The 17,819-nt window shown below is 41.9% G+C and overlaps 2 protein-coding genes and 4 non-coding genes across 6 annotated transcripts; 1 reads left to right on the top strand and 5 right to left on the bottom strand.

Annotated features, from left to right (window-relative positions):
- Nucleotides 1-1,598: 1,598 nt before the first annotated feature.
- On the top strand, nucleotides 1,599-6,946 carry b3gnt7 (UDP-GlcNAc:betaGal beta-1,3-N-acetylglucosaminyltransferase 7). The gene is made up of 2 exons (XM_056414476.1): nucleotides 1,599-2,672; nucleotides 4,498-6,946. Coding segments are annotated over exons 1-2 (1,257 nt in total). The 5' UTR covers nucleotides 1,599-2,670; the 3' UTR covers nucleotides 5,753-6,946.
- Nucleotides 6,947-10,145: 3,199 nt separating this feature from the next.
- Nucleotides 10,146-16,933, bottom strand: ncl (nucleolin). Its single transcript, XM_056414471.1, has 16 exons — nucleotides 16,806-16,933; nucleotides 15,731-15,829; nucleotides 15,476-15,644; nucleotides 15,141-15,254; nucleotides 14,522-14,740; nucleotides 14,169-14,312; nucleotides 13,939-14,022; nucleotides 13,641-13,764; nucleotides 13,186-13,322; nucleotides 12,758-12,884; nucleotides 12,459-12,595; nucleotides 12,160-12,289; nucleotides 11,705-11,844; nucleotides 11,454-11,580; nucleotides 10,956-11,254; nucleotides 10,146-10,807 (listed from the first exon to the last, which is right to left on the bottom strand). The coding sequence occupies exons 1-16, from the start codon at nucleotides 16,821-16,823 to the stop codon at nucleotides 10,743-10,745; spliced, it is 2,133 nt and encodes a 710-aa protein (XP_056270446.1). The 5' UTR covers nucleotides 16,824-16,933; the 3' UTR covers nucleotides 10,146-10,742.
- Nucleotides 11,930-12,063, bottom strand: LOC130194552 (small nucleolar RNA SNORA75). The gene has a single exon (XR_008831880.1). It is a non-coding gene; the product is annotated as a small nucleolar RNA SNORA75 (small nucleolar RNA).
- LOC130194560 (small nucleolar RNA SNORA57) lies at nucleotides 12,989-13,126 on the bottom strand. Its single transcript, XR_008831888.1, has one exon. It is a non-coding gene; the product is annotated as a small nucleolar RNA SNORA57 (small nucleolar RNA).
- On the bottom strand, nucleotides 13,422-13,560 carry LOC130194561 (small nucleolar RNA SNORA57). The gene has a single exon (XR_008831889.1). It is a non-coding gene; the product is annotated as a small nucleolar RNA SNORA57 (small nucleolar RNA).
- Nucleotides 14,851-14,988, bottom strand: LOC130194559 (small nucleolar RNA SNORA57). Its single transcript, XR_008831887.1, has one exon. It is a non-coding gene; the product is annotated as a small nucleolar RNA SNORA57 (small nucleolar RNA).
- Nucleotides 16,934-17,819: the final 886 nt, after the last annotated feature.

Genomic DNA, 17,819 nt, shown 5'->3' with positions numbered 1-17,819 from the left:
AACTTTTCATATCTTGGTTTAGATTTGTATTCAGTGTTTGGAGTGCAATCTTGTTTTATATGGTAGAATTATGATACAGTTGAAACCTTTAATGGCATGGAGTTTTGACATTTGTCAAGGAAGCTCTACTTATAGAAGATCAATTAAAACGTTCACATGAAAATGAACAAATCTGCAGTTACTTGGTCATATCATGACACCAGCCACACGTGAAATTGACTCGCTGTGGTCTTAAGGCTGAGTTTTCCTTGGCTGATGCCTCTGTTTGACATCAGTAACAAGCGCCGCCTTTCCAGCCAAGGGAAAGGAGAGGGACCCTGTTATCCATCACCACCATCGCTCCTCTACAGCACTTGCAGATCCTGAATCTACAGAGAGGACAAAAACAACCAAAACGGGAAAAAACACCGCCAGCAGGCAACAGGATGCACATGGCCCTGAGAAGGATGGCTGGCTGGATCCAGGAAATGGAGAGAGATGCAGAGGAAGGAGAGGAAGGAGAGAATTTGGTTCGCAGCTGTGTTCGGACTGAAAAGAAATTGAATACTGAGAAGTGTGAAATATAAATAAAACTTTTAGTGTTATTTATATTTGACACTCGGACTAGTGTTAATCAAAATTAACACTGCTCAGTGTAGTGTAGAGTAAATTAATAACTCTTACCAGAGTTTCGTTAATTCTGAAATGTTAACACTATGTTCAGTGTTACTTTAACACTCAAAAGATAAGGGACTGGCTGAGTGTTCAAACGTACTGTTTAAGTGTTAAATTGACACTGCCAATTTTACTGTGTACTTTAATGCATGCTATGAAGCATTAGATAACACTTTATTTACAAATGGTGAATCCATCATTCATGAAGTGTGGAACAATTCTTGATAAATGATTAATTAAGTGTTTGCTCATACGCTTCAGGCATTGTGAAATAGTGTAGGCCTACTTTTTCCTCCTGCAGTTTCCCGGTCGCTGTGAGATTCTACATTATGGTATATTGTTATACAGAATAAAGTGAAGTGATTCCAAATTCAATTCAATTCAATTCAGTTTATTTGTATAGCCCAATTTCACAAATTACAAATTTGTCTCGGAGTGCTTTACAATCTGTACACATAGACATCCCTGCCCCAAAACCTCACATCGGACCAGGAAAAACTCCCAAATAACCCTTCAGGGGGAAAAAAAGGGAAGAAACCTGGAGGAGAGCAACAGAGGAGGATCCCTCTCCAGGATGGACAGATGCAATAGATGTAATGTGTACAGAAGGACAGATTTAGAGTTAAAATACATTCAATGAATATGACAGAGTGTATGAATAGTTCATAGTAGGCATATTCCACGATGGAGACCTCCACGATCCATCAGGCAGATGGCGGTGGGGAGGAGGAGGGCGGAGTCTCAACAGTAGGCGGAGTCTCAACAGGACAGTGGCGTAGTCAGGAGCAGGAATTCCACGACCCAGACCTCAATGATCCATCAGGCAGATAGGATCTATGTCGTCTCATAGGGTCCGATGACCCCATGAGACGTGAAGTCAAAAGGACTCCGGGAGGAAGCAGAGTTAGTAACGTGTGATTGATTGATGAAAATTCATCCTTAAGGAGAGAAAAAGAGGAGATAGGTACTCAGTGCATCCTAAAACGTCCCCCGGCAGCTATAAGCCTATAGCAGCATATCAAGGGGCTGGACCAGGGCAAACCTGATTCAGCCCTAACTATAAGCTCTGTCAAAGAGGAAGGTCTTAAGTCTACTCTTAAACGAGGTGACTGTGTCTGCCTCCCGGACTGAAATTGGAAGCTGGTTCCATAAAAGGGGAGCTTGATAACTAAAGGCTCTGGCTCCCATTCTACTTTTTAAGACTCTAGGAACTACAAGTAGTCCCGCATTTAGTGAGCGTAGCTCTCTAGTGGGGCAATATGGTACTACAAGCTCCTTAAGATATGATGGTGCATCACCAATCAAGGCTTTGTACGTTAAGAGACGAATTTTAAAAGTGATTCTTGATTTTACTGGGAGCCAGTGCAAAGCAGCTAGTGCAGGAGTGATGTGATCTCTTTTCTTAGTTTTAGTGAGAACACGAGCTGCAGCATTCTGGATCAACTGGAGGGACCTAAGAGACTTATTAGAGCAGCCTGATAATAAGGAGTTGCAGTAATCCAAATAGATCCACCAACGTCAGCAAGCCAATGATACCGGATGCGTAATAATACAAACGGGGGGAAAGCATGCGTCCACTGATGCAGGAGAAAGGAAAGAAAGGCAGTGTTGATCTTGTCATGGGGTTTAACAAAACGATAGAGGACCAGCCATGTTGAGTAAACCCTGTGTGTGTACAGCAGGCATGTCCTCCCTATGCACTCTTCTTGGCATCTTGTATGTGTGTGTGATCTGTACGCAACTGCAACCTTGCCTTTAACAAGCCGGACTTCAGGAGCGAGGGCAGTCCTCCTGCGCGCACCCCACCGCGCACATCTGCATCCACAGCCACAGACGCTCTCCGCTCCGAGCTCTCAACATTACATCGAGACTGTTTCTATGAAAAGGATTTTTTAAAATCAATTTGCCCAACAGCCGAAGCGACATCAACTCAAGCCAACCCGCGTCCCCGGGGGTTCCATAATCCGTGTTTTTGTTGCTTTATTGTCCTCGAGATCATCGAAACCATACAAGACAATGTAAGTGCGCCTTCTTCGTGTGAACAACTTCACAGCGGGCTTATTTCAGAGTCTGTCCTATTCTGTTTCTTCTCGAATCTCTACTTATCAACTATCTTAAAACTTCTGGAGCCACTAATTACGATTCTAACTTCTGTAAATGAAGTGCGCTCTATTTTACCTCAATTAAAGAGCTTTTTTGAGCACACACACACACACACACACACACACACACACGCACACACACCGAACTGAATAATGAGCCATTAGTGTGGTTCCAGAATGGGTATGGGTTGATCTTGTTTGCGGTTGTTTGTGGCCCCCCTGCAGTGGCCCCCCGGGCTCTTGACATGACACGTTATAGAAATTCGAGAATGTACGACTCTTTCAAAGTAACGTGCACACATTCTTCCAGAAGTGACGCATGTTTTACAAAAAAAAGTGGCAAGTGATACTTTATGGGGAAAACGCGACAACATTTCTGCATGTCATTTCTGTTTAGAGCAGACAATGTTAAGGCCATCGCTCCACAAGGAGGGAACCACACGGTGCAGTGGGACCTACACAGTAAATTCCCCAGTGTTAAAAGGTCAGTGTTAAAGTATATTGACTCTTTCAGAGTTATTGCAACATTAGCAAGAGTAAATAGCCCCCAGTATTGGTGTAAATATTAAGAGTTAAACATGTTTGTGTAAAATATGCAGTGTTAAAGAGTCATTACAACTAGAGCATGAGTTTAAAAAAACATGTTAATGATAACGTTCACTGTTACTCTGAAAGCTCTGCCTCCCTCCTTCTCCTTTCAAAATGAGTTTCATCACGCATGTTATAATTCTAGAAAGAATTTCTCTAAATCACTTTTTTATATCAAATATTGATATTTCAGCAGAAGCAACATTTTAGAATAACTCTATAATGAGTTCAACTTGCACTCAAGATGTTTTTGTGTCTTGAAATAACAAATTGCAGGTGGCTAACGTGACCGAGTCAAAAGCTGCACAGTCAAATCAAAGAGAACATTAACACTAAGACAGTAAACATATGGTTCCTATCCACAGAGTCTTAAACAGCCACTGTGGGTCAGTGGTTAGCAGGTTTGCTTTCAATCAGGGGGTAAGCGGTTCAATCCCCACGTAGTCCATCCTTGAGAAAGACACTTAACCCTGCTCCCTGTCGCTCTGTATATGGTATATGAATGTAACGTGATTGTTTTTTGCTTTGGATTAAAGTGTCAGCTAAATGTAATGTTATGTAATTTAACACTGAACATAGTGATAACATTTCAGACTTAACACAACATTGGTTGGAGTTATTGAATGAACACTTCTGGGTGTAGTTTAGAGTAAAATAATAACTCCTTCCAGAGTTGCGTTAACTCTGAAATGTTAACACTATGTTTTAACACTCTAAAGATAAGGGACCATATGTTCACTGGTTGAGCGTTACAATTTATTCTTTAAGTGTTAAATTGACACTGCCAATTTTACTGTGTAGTCAACCTCACTTTGATTTGAGAGCAAATAGATATCATGTTGACATGTGGGAACCTTTTTTGATGACAATCTTTACCTTCTTCTCTTTATTGACTGTGTATGAAACGGCAATTATTATTTTTATAAGGTCAATACATTTATATTAATTTTGTGTCAACAATTTATTATTCTTTGAGACAGATGCATGTGCTCTTAAAAAAACTAAATTATTTATCTTGTGTGGTGTACCTACCGTAGTTACATCTGTTTCGGGATTTAAAAAAGAAATAGGAAATATTATCAATCGGTATTTGAATTTGAAAATTAATTGCGCTAACTCTTGAGTGCCATCTGTGTCATTTGTCTTCCCCCAGGGTGAACAACAGAGATCGCTGGAGGGTGTACAAGAGGGGGAGTGTCATGTTCGTTCTGGCCGTGGTCGGGCTGACTGTTGTCCATAGAGGAAGCATCAATATAGGGGCTCCCTTCCAACTGGAGAGGCTGTCTCGCATGGGAGGCTCTGAGGGAGTGAAGCATGGAGCTGCTCGGGAAGACAAAATGCCCTCGTACCTGGGGATAAAAAGCTTCTGGAAGGCTAGCAAACGCCAGCCAGTGCCTAAAGCTGGAGCCAACACGCAGCGGCCCAGGATCACTGAGGACAGCAGACCCAGAACCTGGGACGTGACCACCTCCAACTGCAGCTCCAACCTCAACTTCTCAAGTCAGGAATGGTTCACAGGACTGGAGGACAATTTCAAGCAGTTCATGCTTTATCGACACTGCCGCTACTTTCCCATGCTCCTCAACCACCCAGAGAAGTGCACAGGGGATGTATATTTGCTCATGGTAATCAAATCTGTGGCCACCCAGCATGACCGAAGGGAAGTCATCCGTAAAACCTGGGGCAAAGAGCAGGTGATTGACGGGAAAAAAGTCAAGACCCTCTTCCTTCTTGGTAAACCCTCCAGTGTGGCAGAGAGAGTGCACCATCAGAAGCTAGTGGAGTACGAGGACTACATCTACAGGGATATCCTCCAGTGGGACTTCCTAGACAGCTTTTTCAACCTCACACTTAAGGAGATTCACTTCCTCAAGTGGTTCCACACTTACTGCCCCACTGTACGCTTTGTCTTCAAGGGGGACGATGATGTCTTTGTCAGCGTGGAGAACATCTTGGAGTATCTCGATGGCAGCAACGATGCGACAAACCTGTTTGTGGGGGATGTTATTTTCAAGGCTAAGCCAATTCGTAGAAAGGAAAACAAATACTACATCCCCCAGGCGCTATATAATAAGACACACTACCCTCCATATGCAGGTGGAGGGGGTTTTCTGATGGATGGGAGCCTGGCAAGGAGGCTTCACTGGGTGGCAGACACCCTGGAGCTCTACCCCATCGATGACGTCTTCTTGGGCATGTGTCTGGAGGTGCTTCAGGTCACTCCTATAAAACACAATGCCTTTAAGACGTTTGGCTTGGTGAGAAATAAGAGCAGTAAGTTGAACAAAGAGCCTTGTTTCTTCAAGAGCATGATTGTGGTGCACAAGCTGCTCCCGTCGGACCTCATGCACATGTGGAATCTTGTCAACAGTGACCTGGTCTGCTCGCAGAAAGTGGAGATCCTATAGTTGACGGGTCCACCGGGTACGGACAGCAGCGAGCGGAGACGTACCTCGGTGGATACTATAATGCCCGAGAGTCCTGGTAAACCCTCCTTTATGGGGAGAGGGAAACATGAGCAATATGTAAATTTGATTTTTTTCCGGAAAAGTCAAGTAAATTATTCAGAGATTTTAAAGGATGTAGAATTGTGTATTTATATCGGCATTTTGAATGACTCACACTGTCAGTATGCAGATTCATAGACAACGACCTAAGTTATGAATGTCTTGGGCCAGAAACCTTGTGGCAGTGAGCTGTCATCAAATCACCAATGATAGTGAGCCCATTAATGTGAATCCACTTTAAAAATGTAGACTAAAAAATTATTATGAGGACAAGTGGTAAACAGAACCCTGAATATGTACTTGTATTATGTGTCTTTAAAATAGGAGGGAAATACTGTTTGGTTTAGTTTAATCATGAAAATAAAAGGGCAGTTACCGTTAGTTGGTGCCTTTAAGTCTTGGGTTCCAAAGCCACTGCACCTCTAGGCATGCTAACATTTTGGGTTTGTACTTCGTGTTCCATGGTTTTACACATTACACATTGCCTTCACTTGGACCAGTATGGCATGTTGCAGGGGCCTTAAGTCGAGTAAGAGAATGAAAGAACTCTCTCTACCTCAGTGATACGGGCCAAAAAAATCCTTTGATTGCATCACTGGTCACCTTTTCTACTCTAAGTGTAACCAGGATACCCTTATCTTCATATGCGTTATACGTTTCCTTTATATGGAGGTATGATTTGAATCACTTTTGTAACATAGAGGTCTTTGCACTTTTTTTTCTCCTTTGGGAACATGACTGACTTGATCTGTACGTCTACACTCCGACACGACTGGGAAAGAAACGTACCCGTTTGCTGTCAGTGGATTTGAATGTGCTGACATACTTGACATGGAGGGTTTACAACAACACTGTGAACTAAAACTACTGCTGGTACGAATACATGACATGTTAATTTAATCCCCAGTAAAAGGGGGCGATTGTGGGATGGGGGTATTTAATTTAAAGAGACAAGCATATTAATGGGATGTTCATGGTTATGTAGCTGAATGTTGTGGGTGTAGTGGGTGATGATTATGTCTTGGTAATGTAAATATATCAAAATAAAAATGTACATTCAATGTCATTTGTAAATAAATAAATATCTTAACAGTACACTTGTGGTGGATTGGTTTATTTTGTGTTTGGCGTTATCAGCATTGAACATCCACAACGGGTGTTCCAACAATAGTGGCGAGTGTTGACATGTTACACAACGAAACAGTGAAGAAAACATATTACGCTCAGACTGCCAACAAGTAATAATGGTGTACTCATTTTATCAATATTCAGCAACTTAAGCCACAAGTATGTTTGGTTTTCTCCGTCTGCCTTTATAAAGAAGTTACGGAGCTAATTCCTGGATATTGTGTTCCGTGAATGGTGCAGCTGCCAACAAAGAAACACAGCTCAAGAAGTTGTATCTCTGTAACCTGTCCTGTTATAAACACAATGAACAGGCAAACCAATAGAAGAAAAAGCGCTTAATCATCTCCATTATTGCAGCCTTCATTCACCGGTGTGGTCGGCCACATTGTTAGCTGTCAAAGATGACGTTTCTCTTGAGGTCTAACATTCCAGAAGCCGTTAAAATAATCAGAACAATAGGGAGAAGCAACAGTAAGCAATTGGGTACTTGTTTTATTTGTAGCTGGAAGTCGATTGGTCCAATTTCCTCGGCGACATAAGGGTGTGACATTTGGGGTGGTAAGTAATTTAGTGGTGGAAGTGAATCCTTAAAAAAGAAAGATTGTACTTACATTTTGAAATCGGATTGCAGTTCATGGCAGATTGAGAAATCATGTGTTTTTTGTTTGATAAAGGACATCCGTCCCAGCTATTGTGTATTATAAATATTAGTTAACAGTAAGTGTCATGCCACTGTATTGAAACAAAGTTTGATTTGCACTTTTAAGTAGAAACTCTTCCCAATAAAGGTTCATGCATACAAGTAATTTAGGCTGATAGGACTCGACAGGATAGGACAAGCAATAGTTGTATTATTTATGGAAAATTACAATTTGTAAATTCATTCATTTTAAATTCCGTGCAACTCCTGAGTCAGCATTACAGGATACACATCCTTAGTCAGTGATCAAGCATGGACTGTATGTGTGTTATGTGTGTGTGTGTGTGTGTGTCCCTCTGTGTGTCTCACCCACTTCCTCAAAGTCTGAAAAACCTGCTCGTAGGGAGGAACCCGACACCCTGCCCGAATATGTGCTAGTAACAGAGTTACATACAGGATACATCATTGTTGATGTACTGTAAGGTATCAGATGCATTTTCAGGTTTTTTTACCCAACCTAAAGATCCCCGACTGTGGCTGGCCAAATTAAATGATCAACCACCAGCCAAGATGTGCTATCGTCTCGTGTAAATGTCCCAGTGCAGTGATGATATTTGACTTCATGTGAGCCCCTCCAACCTGCCTGCAGACCAGGAGCTGATTATTTGCTGACACTAATTGGAGGAAGCTTTTGATGTTGCTCGGGCTATCATTTAAAAGGACATTCCTCAGTTTACTGACTCCAGCTCCTTTGTCAGCTCAGGCATCACAAGGATAACTCATTTGGGCCTGGCCTGTTCTGTTAGGTCAGCTATTACAAATCATATGAACTGTACATTATATGACTGCTGATCACTCTACAAAACGCAGTGTGTCCAGGTCACCAAATGTGATTTTACACCCAGTTGTATAATGTAGAGAAATAAATAACAACCAATAGCTGACTGGCGGATAGGACAATACTTTAAAAAATCTGAAGCTGAGCAAAAAGGCAAACAAGAGATAGTCAGCCTGAGTCCATCTGATGGTATGTTCACCATGTGACAACAAAGAGCTCATCTGGACAGATTTTGCATTAACAAGTCGAGACAATATGTTTTAAACAATAAACCTATGACTTTAGGCTATGTTTACATGTGACTTCCTTGAACTGTACTATTTATTCAACCCATTGGTCAAAACTGAGATGTTGTCAATGGTGGCGGCATTATGCACATAATATGAAAGGATGTAATCACTGTGAATGTCACACTCCATGTTATTCCATGATATATTTTTGCAAACAACTTCAAAAATTGTAAGGCTTGATGAGATTAAAATGGCACAAAAAAAGCTGTATTAAAGTCTACGATGAGCATTTCATCCCCATTTGTAACAGTTGCATTGCTCTCTAGCGAGGAACCTGAACTCAGTCACGGCATTACACACAAACGCTGTTAACACGGAACCACAGCAACGATTTGGATTTCCAGTCAGCTGATAGACAGTACAGGCCCTGACTTCCCGTGTCACATGGGAAGAGGCCAAAGGGACATCATACAACTGTGCTATAGGACACCATGCACTAGACAAAGATCCATTGTGAGGGGACTCAGCTGTATGGTCTCATTTAAAGAGGGTCCTATTTGGATCAGCTGCTAAACAAATGAGAAATCAGCCTTGGTCCCCATTACTCCTCAGTGCACTGTTTACAACTAATGTATTCAAGGTGCATGTAGTTTGACATTAGCCAAAAAGCCATTTTGATAATATACAAATTAATTAAAAAAATAAAGGTCCTACCAGACAACCAGTGGCAACAACTCTCTAAATGACATTGTCAGGGTGCCATCCACGGGAACGATAATGAACAAAGAACTCTCTTCAGCTACCAGGACCACGTGATGACAGCATACGAGGGTTCTGTGGGTTGAGTGCGCAGAAATAGAAGATTACGATCTCACAGTTCGACCTGTATGAACAAACCATGCTGCATCCCTTTGGCTGTCAGTACACATGGTATGAGGTAATGTGTCCACCACCCTGTGGCTTGAAGCAGCCAAGGAAAACCATGCTTAGAGTATTGTACCCTGAGCATATTCGACCAGCAGAATCTGAGCAGTCTGGGAAATCAGGCAACACTGCCACCGTGTGGTTAAAAAGGCTATCACAGCAAATTTCAGGACATAATGAATCACAATAGAAGTATTTCAGACCTCCGTGTATTTTAGGCAAACCATGAGAAGCATACCCAACAATATCTAAACATTCTTTAAATAGGTTCTCTGATTTAAGTCAGCTAGATTGAGCACCAGCATCATAACATGTCTTTAGATTGTTCAATTATTACTATTGAGATCAAGCTAGATTAAAATTGATTGCGGTAATGTGATATTGTACTTTCATATACACAATTATTTCCCTATTGCTACTTGATTGATATGTGTAATGAGGACAGGCATTTTAAAAATCACCACCTACAAGGTTTTATTCAATCATGTGAAAATCTTGGGATTCTCAGATGGGGAGAAAAAGAATTAGTCAATGCACTACAAATATTTTATGTTACAAAGACAAGCCAGAGGCATTCCATCCTCTGACTCAACAGAACACTGTTGCCATTTTTCTTAACCAACTCTTGAGAACCGACTCAAATCTGCTATCAAAATATGCTTTTGCACATTACAGTAAAACGTGGCAACAAAAGCAAACTAAATGCCAAAATAAAAAACATATGGATACAAGTGAAACTTTTTTGTTTTGTTTTTTACAAAAGGTAAAATGAAATCATACAAACTGTTGAAATTTACACAATGTATCTGACAAAGACGAGCGTATTTTTCACAGCAAACTTGTTTGCCAGACCCGTTCCATTTTACTCCTTCGGAAAAACAAGTAAGATAATGAGGGCGAGAGGCGCATGTTTGCATTCGGGACATTCAGTACTCACAAAGCTCTGACGCTGAGAAGGTCAAAAGTACCATTATGGCACACAAGGGTGGGGAAAGGTTTGAGGGTTCTAAATAAAGGGCTAAAATACCCGTTAACAATTAAATATATATCAATGACGCTTTCTGGAATGTCCAAAAGCTCTGAAAAGTGATGAAACCAGAGTCCATTCAAAAAGTAAAATAGACTATGGATTTAGTCATCAAACTTAGTTTTCTTCCCCTGGGGTTTGGCTCCAAATCCACCGCCTCCTCTTCCACCTGAATAAAAAAAAAGAAAGAGACAACTTTGATTACCATTTGGCATTTTCAAATCGGATTTAGACCGTGTCCAACTCTTGCTATAAAGTTATAAAAAACCCATTGCTATAATTTAACCAAAACCAACAACCAATTTGATTTATTTTACCTCCAAAGCTACCACGCCCACCACGTCCTCCACCTCCACGGGGAGCTCCTCTTCCTCTGCCGCCGCCGCCGCCGCCACCACGACCACCGAAGCCTCCGCCACCGAAGCCGCCGCGACCTCCTCTGCCGCCACGGCCCCCTCCGCCAAATCCACCGCCGCCGCGACCTCCACGGAAGCCACTTTCACCCTTGGGCCTGGCATAGTCCAGGGTTACCTTTCTGCCATCAATTTCACCGTCATCCATGGCCTCCTTGGCTGCCTTGCAGTCATCCTCACTGTTAAAGTCCACAAAACCAAAACTGCAAGGGGACAGAAGGAGAGTTTAGTTCTACTAGTATACTAGTTATACACTAAATAAATACAATTGCTAAACCGATTTGATATTCCACTTGATAGTTGCAACACATTTAATGACTCAGTGTATCAGACATCCACTAAGGTTACTCTACCAAACCCATTCCGTCAACACTGGACAGAGCTCACAAGAGTGAAACTTACCCTTTTGATGACCCCGTCTCTCTGTCTGTGACTATTCTGGCTGCTGCAGCGCCATCAAACGCATCCTTGAGGGTCTGATCGACAGTGTCCTCGGAGAGACCCTTGACAAAGAGGGTTTTTGTTGGACCTGGTAGAAACAAGGTTTTAAATCATTAAAACTGGTTAAATGGCCCCTAAAAGATGCCATCCACAAGGATCTTAATCTGGACAAAATAACCAGTTAATTTTTATCCAGATATGTTTAGATTTACCCGCGTTTCCTCTGGCCCCGTCTCTGCCACTGTTCTGACTGTACTCCAGTCGGACCGACCGGCCATCAATATCTGTGTTGTTGAGGTTTTCCAGAGCATCGGTAGCCTCCTCTGTAGTCTCAAACTCTAGAAAAGCAAAACTAAGAAAAGACATGACATTAGGCCAGGTGTTGCAAGAGGACCACACTACAAAAACAAAATGGCAGTGTGATATCCCTTAATTCTACTTGTTGCACAACAGACATAAGCAACACCCATATTAGGGGAGCACAAGCCAGTTCTGACTGTACATTGACTCTGCTTCTCGTGCGAATCCATACAAAATCATGGGCAAGATTAAGAGGAGCTCATGAGAAGGGGTAGCCGATAGAGATTAATTGCTAACAATTTGATGGATTAAAAACCTAGCAGAAAATTCTACATGCAGCCATTAAGCCAATATTACAGACACTTACCCTTTAGGTCTGCCATCTCTCTGTGGAATCCTAATGGAGACAGCCTTCTCAAATGTGGCTTGTAGAGCTTCCTCGGTGGCAGTGAAGGATAGATTATTCACCACAAGGGTTTTACTGGCTGCTCCTGCCACTTCGGGGACAGAAGGACAAGAGATCAGTGAGATGAATAGTAAAAAAACACTTACATTATGCATTACTATGAAGCTGCTGCTCTAGTCACAAAGAAAGTATTTTATAGAAGTATTGTACAGTATATACCAATGCTCGCAACATAGCTTTACAAAATGTTAAAAGCTTACCTGGTGTTGTGGGCCCCTTCTGGCTCTTATCTCCAACGTAGTCAACCATGATGGACCTCCCCTGTACATCAGCTCCCTGAGCCTCTTCCAGCATCTTCTCTGCTTCAGCCTCAGTTTTGAACTCGATGTAGGCAATGCTGTCAAATGGGGAAATTATTTATTGTCAAGCAATAATATATATATATACACACACACAGTGCTGGTCATGAATGTAAATACTTGTGTTCCATTGTTTCCCTTGAAACATCTTCCAGACTTACAAAGTCTGACAATTAAATGTAATGCTGGCTTGTTCTTACCCCCTATTTGAACCGTTCTGGCCTGGAGGTAACCTGACATCCACGGCATCTTCAAAGACTTCCTTCAAGTCTTCAGCCGTGGCAGAGAAAGGAAGGTTTTTCACAAACAGGGTCCGTGCATCCCTCTCTGTAGATACAATATCAGCTTTAGTATTGTGATCAGCTTCCCCGACTCAAATCTTCTCAAATTATGAACTTGATACACACAAGATGGCAAATCACAAACAGCAAGAATGTTACAGCGATTGAGGATAGAACCGGCAGACGATAACACACACCGGCACCGAAGACATAGCACTGCATTTATTCTTCCTCCGTGCATATCACACACGTGGACTGGACAACCACGTGTGTGTCAAGAATTGGAGGTGTAATGGTAGATATTTCTTAAATTGCATGCATGGAAACACCGATTCTCTTTTGTTTACCTTTCTTGCCTTCCTGTGAGCTATCCTTGCTTCGGGCCCTGTCCAACTTCAACTCCTGACCCATGAACTTCTTGCCATTGAGCTCCATTGCTTTCTGCATGTCCTCCTCAGATGAAAATTCCACATAACCAAATTTCCTGTTAAAGATAAGTCATACAATACCATTAGACATTACTGTCCCAAGATAGAGATTAAAGCAAGGTTTGAAAACAAAACAATCAAAAACTATGAAACAAGAATGTTACAGCGATTGAGGATAGAACCGGCAGACGATAACACACACCGGCACCGAAGACATAGCGCTGCATTTTTTTCTCCCTCCGTGCGTATCGCACACGAGTACTGGACAACCACGTGTGCGTCAAGAATTGGAGGTGTACTGGCAGAAGTGTCTATCAGTGCTAATATTGGCTACAATCCTGAGTACATTAAACATTACACACTCGGTTGCTTACTTCGATCCACCCAACCGGACATCAACGACCTCAAGGCCGTTCTTAGTGAAGAATTTCTTCATGGCGTCTTTGATTTCATCAAAGTCTTTGTTGGAGTTCAAATTTCCAACAAATAGACAGAACCCTGGTAAATGAGAAAGAGAATTACCACAGAGTTTCAACAGTATACCATGGCGATTCAGTATGACATGCCAATTCAGAACAATAAAGGTGACATCACACATCAGTATTAAGTCCCTTGTTGATCATCAAGATAAAAAGATTAAATGTAATTGATGGGTCAGTGAATCATTCCTACCTTCGCCTTCTGCCTTTGCTTTCTTTGCAGCAGGGGAGTCCTTCTTGTTATCAGCCTTCCTCTTTCCAGATATTACAGGGGCTTCTGTAGACAAAGTGTTGCAAAATCTTGAATAATGACAAGTAAAAAAAATTACACGCTTCAAATCAATGATACTCTGGGAAATGACGCGTTAGTTAGACATGCCAAGTTTTATTAGGTGAACCATATTCAAAATCAAAAAAACTCACCCTCTTCATCATCATCGTCGTCATCATCCTCCTCCTCCTCATCGTCATCTTCCTCCTCCTCCTCAGAGTCTTCCTTGGCCTTGACCATGCCTGCTTTCTTCGCCTTTGCTGGCGCAGGAGTGGTGTCCATTTCTTCCTCAGATTCTGGAGGACCACAAAAATTATTGTTTTAAGTTATTATCTTATGTGAATAAATGAAAAACCAACAAGCACCTGACATCAGATTAATAAAAGGTGACATCATACAAAATCAGTATTAAGTCCCTTGTTGATCATCACATTTTAAGTCAGGAAACAGAGTAATTATCAATAATTTAAAAAATATATATTTTTAAATAAAAGATTAGTCTAACCATCTTCATCATCATCATCGTCGTCAGATTCCTCTTTGGCCGCCTTTGCAGCTTTTTTGGCAGCTGGTTTGGCTGGAGTGGCCTTCTTCTTAGGAGGTGGGGCCTCTTCTTCAGATTCATCTTCCTCAGAGGATTCCTTTGCCGGTTTAGCCTTCACTGGGGCCTTGGCTGCAGGTTTAGCTGCTTTCTTGGGTGGTGGAGCCTCTTCTTCAGATTCATCTATGCAAACACAAAATGTTTTATACATGGCAAATCATTTTTAAAAACTCAAGACAGAACCAAGTTCACTTATCTTGAACACATGCAAGATGGTAAATACCTAAATGCAAGAATGTTACAACGATTGAGGATAGAACCGGCAGACGGTAATACATGCCGGCACCGAAGACATAGCGCTGCATTTATTTTTCCTCCGTACATTTCACACACGAGTACTGGACAACCACATGCATGTCAAGAAATGGAGGGTGTTTTGCAATTTAATTTATGTCGTATCTGAAGTATGCAACCCGATTCTATGATCACTGGTTGCATTTAGATGGCATAAATGCTAGTAAGATAACAAATTATCTAAAGCTACTACAAATAAACTACAATGCACAACACAAACACTACATACCATCGTCCTCATCTTCGTCATCTGACTCCTCTACCTTTGCAGGAGCTGCCTTGGCTGGTTTACCCTTTGCAGGAGTCTTTTTTGGTGGTGGAGTTTCTTCCTCTGACTCCTCATCTGTAAAAACACAAGTTATAAATCCAGTTGTGTGAACATGTTGGACCAATCTCTAGTTCATACTTGAATATGTGGACATAAGTATTCATAAACGGCATTCGATTAATGCGGCGCATACATGAAGGTTGTGCTATATACAATGAAAGATCGGGAACAGTTACTCAGTAGACCATGTAGCGAATAAATCAAAATTAATGCATGCTTTGAATTCTGATGCTTACCAGAATCACCATCCTCCTCACTTTCTGCTTTTTTGGCGGCAGCACCATTTTTAACGACGGGGGTAGCTTTCGCTGGGGTAGCTCTCGCTGGTGTGGCTTTCGCTGGGGTAGCTTTCGCTGGGGTAGCTTTAGCTGGTGTAGCTTTCTTCACCACTTTAGGAGGTGGAGTCTGGAATAAAGAAAAAAAAGTGATTGTTTTTACTTTCGTACAATACGTACCATATATTTTGTTAAAGAATACACAACTGAACATACCACGTCTTCCTCACTGCTCTCCTCTTCACTAGATTCCTCCTCCACTTCTTTGGGGGGTGGAGGGGCTTTTTTCTTCTGAGTTGCCTGCTTGTTTGCTGCCTGAAAAGAGGGGGAGGGGTGTTAATAAATGTAAAAAATATATACATGTCATTAGTCAAATCACACATTTAACTTCCGACAATAATCCAGGGATATGAGTCTCCATGTATCCGGTATCGGCATGCTGGGTAACATTGGAGTTTACGCTATTGGATAAAACCGCCAAAATGATTTATTTAATATTTGTGGCAATGATTAAGTGGGGCAGACACGAGTCGCGTTCAGTAATCGCCACATGGTTTGGAAGTAATATGGTTGTCGGTTTTCACCTCGTGTGTCACTCAGCGCAGGCGCACAACCCACGTGGAGCTCAGGCGATCGGGCTAGCATGTAGGCTAATTTGCCGTTTACGGTACACTCTTAAGAGCATGCTGACCAGGAAAAAAACCCTGCTGCGCGAAAAAAGGGCACCGAACAAATTAAAACTGGTTATGAAAAAGAACGCATAGTTAATAACCACGCGGTGATCACCCGTCGACGGAAATAAACTCGTGCGTTTTAGGGCTATTGAACAGCATGCTAGTACTAACAATTCACTCACTACACGTTAGGTAGGTTAGTACATACATTTCAGATTTTACAATAGTTAAGAGTTTAAAGTTAACATTACCCGGCGCACAAAGCAACGCCTCTTAAAAATCGAGCGGGCGCATGAATGTCATCTTGACTACTCAGTAACGTTAACCGCTAGCAAGGAAGGCCAGAAAACCTACAGCACGGTGCAAACATGGCCTATCACGAACAAGAGACATGTTAATAACGAATTTCACTGTGTATTTTCAACCACTTAATAAGTCCTTCATTGACGGTGTAGTTCATCGTGAGAACGCCATAGCAGAGACACATTTCACCCCGGTGTCGTTGCCGTTTTTCACACAAACGCAGCAACTTATTCGCGAAGGCCTCATGCGTAACACAGCTTTCGATGACAAAACCAAAAACATTAAACAGTTAAATTAATAGAATGTTGTCTTACCTTTGCTAATTTCACCATGGTGCTGATGTGTGTTTAGATCAAACACAAATAACTGGACGTTTGAGAACAAGTAAGGAAATTGCTTAACGCGTACACGTGGCTCAGCCTACTCGGTGGGACATTGGGCAGGAAAGACTGAGAAGTCGAAGCCGCGCTACTTACTCTCCTGCTCTGCGCGTTCACCGCGACCCGGTCACATGACTCTTTCCGCCAATCAAAGGGTGGAGCATTTGTATCGTGCCCGCGCATCGCTTGTCCGGACAGGCCTTACATTGTATTAACGTTACTATACCATTTGTTGGATGAATACACGATGAATATATACGTGACCGACCTAAACAACCAATAGGCCTGTGTTCGTTGGTGAAGTATGTGTATAGCAATGTTTGTTTCTGAAGACAGTCGACCTATGTCACACGGAACGTAACGGTACAGTTTAAAGGTATTTTTTATCTTAACTTGACATGTTTAGAGAAATAAATGGTCGACTATTTCATGAATGCATACACGTGTATGTGTTGTATGTTCACCATATACCGTGTGGGCCACAGAGAACAGCACATCCACGCAGCTGTTTATCTGAACCACGTGGTATGAGCCAGTTGCCATCACTGATCAACCACATGGAGCCTACCATGCGGAACACCAGTTGCATGGAGCAGTAGGCCTACAACGCGACTTCCTTTTTTCAAATAACTTGGGGCTACTTTACCAATCTGAGGTAGACCCAGCCTTATACTTTACTTCAGTACTTCCATTTTATGCTGCTGCATGTCTATAGCAAGCTGTATAGGCTTGCATCTTCTTCAGAAACATTAGCCTAACTAACAGTTTGCTCCAATACATTAATTTGCCTAACAGTTAACAGCTACTTCGCAGATTAATATTGTACATAGGCTATCATCATAAAATAGGATACATTGTAAAAGGTTAGCCTAAACTACTTAACTGTAGGTCGAATAGTTCCAGCTCAACCGTGATCAACAATACTTTACATTAATGTATCAGAAATAG

Source organism: Pseudoliparis swirei, chromosome 5, assembly GCF_029220125.1.
Source record: "Pseudoliparis swirei isolate HS2019 ecotype Mariana Trench chromosome 5, NWPU_hadal_v1, whole genome shotgun sequence".
Lineage (NCBI taxonomy): Eukaryota > Metazoa > Chordata > Actinopteri > Perciformes > Liparidae > Pseudoliparis > Pseudoliparis swirei.
This window is presented reverse-complemented; position numbering and strand designations above follow the sequence as displayed.

Coding starts and splice junctions, on each gene's coding strand:
- ncl (XM_056414471.1), bottom strand. Junction 13,323..13,640: donor GTCCGGTTGGGTGGATCGAA/GTAAGCAACCGA, acceptor TATCTTTAACAG/GAAATTTGGTTATGTGGAAT. Junction 11,581..11,704: donor CGGGGCCAGAGGAAACGCGG/GTAAATCTAAAC, acceptor TGTTTCTACCAG/GTCCAACAAAAACCCTCTTT.